This window comes from Anoplophora glabripennis, unplaced genomic scaffold (genome assembly GCF_000390285.2).
Source record: "Anoplophora glabripennis isolate ALB-LARVAE unplaced genomic scaffold, Agla_2.0 scaffold413, whole genome shotgun sequence".
NCBI classification, from domain to species: Eukaryota; Metazoa; Arthropoda; class Insecta; order Coleoptera; family Cerambycidae; genus Anoplophora; species Anoplophora glabripennis.
The window spans coordinates 430,603-437,984 of record NW_019416581.1 but is presented as its reverse complement, the minus strand read 5'-3'; the positions used below and the strand labels follow the sequence as shown (position 1 = coordinate 437,984).

At 30.1% G+C, this 7,382-nt stretch overlaps 1 protein-coding gene across 1 annotated transcript; it reads left to right on the top strand.

The window, feature by feature from the left end:
• Positions 1–2,329: 2,329 nt before the first annotated feature.
• Positions 2,330–7,144, top strand: LOC108909088. Its single transcript, XM_018713323.1, has 5 exons — positions 2,330–2,455; positions 3,952–4,150; positions 5,707–5,751; positions 5,838–5,867; positions 6,979–7,144. The coding sequence occupies exons 1-5, from the start codon at positions 2,392–2,394 to the stop codon at positions 7,010–7,012; spliced, it is 372 nt and encodes a 123-aa protein (XP_018568839.1). The 5' UTR covers positions 2,330–2,391; the 3' UTR covers positions 7,013–7,144.
• Positions 7,145–7,382: the final 238 nt, after the last annotated feature.

Genomic DNA, 7,382 nt, shown 5'->3' with positions numbered 1-7,382 from the left:
TGTGATAAAACACGTACAGAAGTTCTTGGCGCATTTTCCATTATTTGTTGGACATTTTCTTTTAATTCTTCAGTCCGCTTTTTAGGTCGGCCGCTTCCTTCTTTTCTTGTTACACTGCCCGTTTCACGAAAAACATTAACACAACGCTGAACTGCACTTTGAAAAATTTTGTACTCAACAACGCCGGGAAATTGATTTTGAAATTCTATGAAACATTCCTCAATAGAATACTTCCATATTCCATCAATCTTGCGTCCATTTCTAAAGTAGGACTCTATGATAAACACTTTTTGTTCTTGAGAAAACACCATTTTAAACGCTTTTTAAAACGAAAATATTCAAATTGATAGCGGCGATATAGCGCTTTGACAGATGACGTTTAAGTTCATTTGCTATACGCTACGCCCTACGTCCAAATTTTCAGAACCAACTTGACCACGTTTTTATTTGAACGCTCGTTACATTGAAATCTATCATTTTTTTTAATTTCAAATCTGCAACCTGGATTTTTTTTTATTTTTTAGTCTTAATTGCACAGTCTGTAATTCCGTTGTTTTTCAACGAATCTTGACGATTTTTTTAACTTAAAGCTCTTTTCGTAAGCTTTCCGAATATGTAATAATATATAACCATATCACGCTCGTGCGCCGTATATTTCATTTTGCAACTAAGGCTAAAAAATTTCCAGGTTGCAAATTTCAAATTAAAAAAAAAATGATAGATTTCAATGTATTATTATGAAATCTACCATGAAAAATATTAATGCCATTGTGGAAGATCCTCGGGATCGTCCAGACTAATAAATTAGTTAATTCGTTTATAAGGTCATAACTTGTAAGCTATTCTACTTACCGATTCCAGATTTCTTGTAAGTTATTAGACAGTGATAAGGTGGCCATATTCCCGGCCGAGAAATAGTGAAATTTCTGGCGTTTTTAGGTACTGAAATCTTTAAAAGTAAAACGTGTAGAACAAAAGTAAGCACAAAAATGAAATCCTTGACGTTTTGTTTATTCATTGTTACCATTTAAATTTACTCAAATAAAATAATAACTAAAAAAAAAGGGTTTGTAAAACATGCGTTTGCTGTTATTCTAACCCCACATTTTAAGAATTATTTTCACGTACTTATAAATAAAAGTAAACAATTTTATATGTAGGACTAAGCAAGTAAATGTTATAAGAATATTTATATGTGGAATTATATATAAAAAAGTTAGTATTTTCGTAGATTTCAGTACCTAAAACCTTGATGGTTTGATCGTTTTTTGCACCTATTTATTCGTTTTACTGCGGCGTCTTTGAAAATACCCAGATGGCATGACATAACATTCCTATTATTTGATAAGCTTTAGATTATTCAGTTATTAAATGTTTGAAATTATTTGTCTTTGCGGAAAACACTATTTAAAGAATATGGGGCCCATAAGTAATGAGAGGATGCGATGCCAAAATGTTCTGATAATAATAACGCAGTTTATAAATGTTTCATTCAAAAGTCATAAATAAACTTCTTCTGTTTATAACTTTAGATCTAATCAACCCTGTAAACAATCTTCACCCCATTTTTACATAATATTTAGCATCTATAGTGATAAATTCAGCTTGCCGAAACAAAAAGTCGCATCCAACTCTATATTTCCTGGCCTAACTAATAATGCAGTCATATTAGGATAAGCTCTCTTAAACAGCTGATGTTATAGGTATATCTTATCATCTCTATGGATCAATGACAAGTCATCACTGCAATGGATAATACTGACATGACTTTTACTTCAGGTTCATAAAAAAATAATGTCTGTCTTGACAAAAGAACGAAAATAATATTTGTAAATTTTTTTATTATGATTTTCGAATTAATTTGTGAAAATGTGTAAAAAACGTTTCTTGATTATCCAAGACCGAATAACATGGACGACAACATGTAACAAATTTGATAACATCTAAACTCTAAACCTCCGTTTGATTCATTACTGCATGTCTTCCACTAAATGGCTTGACCGTTATTCATTTGCACTCTTTTACATCTATTTTCCTAATTATTTAGCTCTCGACAGATTTTTTACCGCTTTTAATTAACATACATATGTGTACCCCCCGCATTTATATTTACGAATAACCTTTCCATAATATCCCGGTTATTTTTTCGCACTTCATTATTCTCTCAATTTGACGTATTTGCTTTTACCATCTCTGCGCCCTAAAAACCCGATTTTTAATTAAACTTCCAGCGGTCAACTGTTATTTATTGTGTATTCTACGGGATACAGTTACTTATAAAGCAGTTGGAGATGAACGGTTGCAGTTAAGTCAAGGTGACCGCCGCCAATACCACTCAGTGCTGCAAGAATATCTGTGTTAATTGTTAATTGTTTGTGATAACCAGCAACCATGATTAAGATTGTTATTGTTTTGGTAACTTCAACATTGTTATGTCAAGCTGCAGTTGTAAAAGGTACGATTTTAATTCGCAACTTTTGTTTAGAAAATATCCATATAATTTTATTTAATAATTGTACCGTTTAAATCTATTGCAAACCGACGTATGTAAATAAGTACAGTCCGATGGGATGTAAACTAAGATGAGTATATTTGATATAATCCGAAGTGAATTTCAAATTTTTGTTAGTTTTTAGTTTTTTTTTTCGTTTGCGTTTGTTTTATTTTCCCTTTGTTAATCGTAAATGAAAGTAATTTAGATTTATTGCTATAATTATTTACAGAAATTAAGGAAATATTTTAAGAGAATATGTATTTTATAAAGAAAAATATCATTCTTGGCTAATTTCTCTACTATGTCTACAATTAAATGAACTGCAAAGGCAGTTGAATTAACCCCATTCTCGCATTCGCAATTAACTTGCAAGCTTTCAATTTCCTTTTATTTTTCTTAATTAATTCTTCTTTTATTTCACTCGATCAATTTCTAATATTCTTTAAGTCATATTTGTCGAGTCGCCTGTATGACATCATTTACATTGGATTTAAATCTAGAAGTTACCTTATTACCTCTGGAATACTCCAAGGTTCTAATCTGATCCCTCTTCTCATTTCGATTTTTATTAACGACATTACTACCTTTCTCAGTTGCCACAAATTAATATACAGGATGTTACAAATACAAATCGTTCAAGTCATTTTTTATTTTGCAACTCCGTTTTCAAAACACAGGGTGTCAAAATCAATATTTTAAAAATTATTTTTATGGATAGCTAAATGAAAAATGGCATAAGAAAAGTCCCATTATTTTATTCCAAAGAATTTGTGGTTAACGGCTTGACCTACTAATTTATAACACCCTGTATACATATAAACGCCTTGAAAATGTTTTCTTCAGCGTTGATGATTGTGTTCATCTTCAGGGTCAGTTAAATAGGGTACTCGAATGTTGTGATTTAAATCAATTAATTCAAATATATCTATGGATTTTAACAGTAAATTGACTTTCAAATCACATTCAGAAATTAGTCTTTTCAAGTCTGAAGACAAATTAAGATTTGTGATAAAACTACTTTTATGATAATCTGTTATTCCAGTTACTTTATGCATATGTCCGATCTAAACTTGAAAACTGTTCACTGGTTTCGGTCATTTTGTATCATATTTATATAAACATAATAGCCTCTGTGTAGAAAAAGTGTTTAAAATTCGATTAGATTGTTGTCAAGCCGTTATTGAAACGTTTTAATTAGACAATTTAGAAGGTATATTCATAGTCAATACTACTATCTACAATTCTTTGGAAAATTTACTGAAACAAAGAAATTTGCCACAACTGAAGTAAGCAACAAGTCATGCAGGTGTAAATTCTGGCCAAATTCTTTATTAAATTATTATGTTAAAAACTGTAACATTTCAAAGTATCTATGATGCTTCAAAAAGTTTTGGACACATCAAAGTATTGCCACAAAAATAACATCTTTGCCACTGGCATTGCTTGTTTTTTTTTAGAATCCTGTAATACACCGGAAGGCAAAGAGGGTCTTTGTATCTGCTTACGGAAGTGCCCATCGATTTCTTCAATGTCTACCGACTTCGACACTCCAATGACAATTGAAAGACTGAATTACCTTATAGATTCACTTTGTGGATATGCTGATAAGTCTCCAAAAGTCTGTTGTCCAGTTGAGGAAGTCACGATGATAAAAACGTAAGCAATTTGGCATTTTAATTATTAGATGTAACGCGTTCAAAATATGCAGTGAAAATATTGAAAAAAAAATAAAAACTAAGAAGACATTGTCAATAGATTTCGATCTAAAAACTACCAATCAAATAACATAATACAGAAAGTCAATATTATTTTGACTGTTGATATTCTCAATTAGCATTTAATTAACCCATTTTTAAGTGTTACAACTTCTCAAGTGTCTGCGTTTTTTATCTTAAATAATAGACTGATCGTAATAAATTACTCATTTAGAGGTAAAAAAAAGAAAATTGTTATCTGGACTTTTATAAGTGGAAATTGTGAAAGGGCTTATAATATACAAAAAAAAGCGTGAGCCGGGGTGGCAGAGTGTTGATTTGGGGGGTTGAAAAGTTGTGAAAAATTATATAATTGGGATTTTTGGCGAAAGGTGACGCCAAACAAAAGAGTATCTAATACAAAAGTTGTAGATCATGCAAAAATCTACAACTTTTGTAGAAGTCACTTTTTAAGACAACCTTAAAATTTCCGAGAAAAATGCGAAAAACGGTTTTTTCTATTATTTTTCGTTTTTTATTTCTCATTTCCGCAAAAATAATTTAATTTTGACCAAACTTGGTGAAAGTATAGGTACCTTTCTGTGTCTTAAATAACCACTAATTTTTTTAGATAAAAAAATCTAGAAGTTTCCGAGATATTCATTTTTTCCCGTCTGAAACACTTTTTTTCAAAGAAAAATTTTACTTAGAAAAATTATCGTACAGAGTTCATGAATTCATCAATTCATCAATTTTAAAAAGTAAGTACACTAATCGGAATACGGAAAAAAATTATTATTTATTTTATTTATTCACTATTCGAATTAGATGTTTATAGCAATACTGTACCTACAAAAAATTAAGTTTTGGGTTAAACAATGAGATAGTTTTTTGTATTTTTTCCGTATAATGAATGGTGTAATCAGTTTTTGATTTTTATTTTAAATTTAAACAAATTATCAACAATTACTGAAAAATTAATAGTTGCAAGGCATTTTTATTTTTTTGCATTTTTGAACTGTGATTACATAGGTGTTTTTATTTCAACAAAAAGTATACGTCAAAACGAAAAAAGTTATCACGAGCAGAACTCTATACGATGTCTAAAAAAATTGTGGTTATTTAAGACATAGAAAGGTATACTTTCACCAGATTTAGTCAAAATTAAATTATTTTTGCAAAAATGAGTAATAAAACACAAAAAAATAAGAAAAAACCCTGTTTTTTGCATTTTGAGGTTATCTTAACAAGTGACTTCTACAAAAGTTGTAGATTTTTGCATGATGTATAACTTTTGTATTAAATACTTTTTTGTTTGACGTCAACTTTCGCCAGAAATTCGAATGATACAATTTTTCGCAACTTTTCAACCCCCCAAATCAACCTTCCGTCACCCCTGCTCATGCATTTTTTTTACGTTTATTATAAGCCATGTACCATTTCCACTTATAAAAGTCCAGGTAACAATTTTTTTTTCTCTGTAATTTGGTTGGACTATAATTAATTATTCTTTTTCAGAGAGGTAACAACAAATTCAGAAATTCAAACTACTTTATCAACTAGGTAAGAAAATAATTACATCTATAAACATAACCGCATAATAACTTGATATGAAAAATAAATAAAAATAAGAACTTCTTTGTTTTTAGTGAGGAAACAACAACATCGATACAAATTGGGTAAGTTATTGCATTTACAAAAGTAGAATTATAGAAAGTATCCTCACATTTTTAACTATCAGATAGAAGTAGGTATGTACATGTAAATGCTAAATTTTTAAGGTCGTGTTCAAACATCAAAATCAGTATTGTATTTAATGCCTAATTGTTAAAAAATTGTAACAATGATTAATTACCTTGTATGCCATATTTTAATCAATATACAGGGTATGTATGTCTAAAATAAATAGGACTGTACGGTAAAATATGCCCCTGTAGGTTATACAATTGTTAATACATTATGTTCGCTGAAATATGTCTCTGCAGATTATACAATTGTTAATACGTTCCACACAACTTCAAATTAATTTATTTTTATAAGGATTTGGAACACCAACACGTGTTTCGTAAAATAGATACACTAATGTGCTTGAAACTTACAAAAAACGATACAAAAGTATATTCCTAAATTTAAATAAAGTAAAAATTTAACATTAGCCGTGTTATTCCTAATGCGCTTGCGCGGAAAGAATAGCCTCATACGCAGGTGAGGTCTTGCACAATCTATCTTGGCGTTTTGAAGCGTTTGTTGTATCGTATTCGTCGTATTCGGTCAGAATGTCGCGCAGAAGGAAGTTGGCGTTTGTTGCACGATAACGCGCCATCTCATGGATCTCCTGACCACTTTTTTGACAAAATTACTACTACTCCCCATATTCGCCTGATTTAGCACCGTTCGACTTTTACTTTATCGGAAAAATGCGTTTTCCGCTTAAACGAAAGGACTTTGTGGACGTAGAAGCCATCCAAAAGGTTTGTACCGACATCCTGAAGGACATCCCCGTAAAACACTCAGTCGGAAGATAACTATTTTAAATAAAATAAACGGGTTTTGCAAAAAAAATGTTTGTTTTTCTTATTTGTAAAAAGTCCTTTTTAGTTTGGAACGGTGCGATGTATCTTTAATAAAATCGACCTGTTTAAAATAGAAATTCATTTGTTTTGGTAGAATATTAAATTCTTGTCTTATCCCAAGTCAAATCGGTAACGAGATATTTATTGTAGCTGGCAAGACAGATTTTTATGAATTGGCTGGAATTTTTCATATAAACTCAACGTCATTTTGTTTCAGATATGAAACGACAAGCTCCAATGAAATTAGGTAAACATAGTTTCCAAAACGACTATGGACATGAAGAGCATTTTATGGAAACAACTTTTGTGCGAGTTCATTAAAATTTCCGTCCTATGTTATTGTACATAATATATTTATATTTATTTATTTATATTGTTGGTATATTAATGTTAATAAAGTGTTGATAAAAATTGTTGTCGTTGACTGCATTTTTGTACTCGCTCAGTATTAGAAATACTAATAATATATTTATGATTACAGCTATTAAAAAAGAAAATTAAAAGGGTATAAAATAACTAAACAAAACAAAAACAAAAAGCAAAGAACTATAAAAATTATAGTGTGTTAACACAAAGAAATTTTAAAAACCAAGAAAAACACTACGAGTATATACATACAAA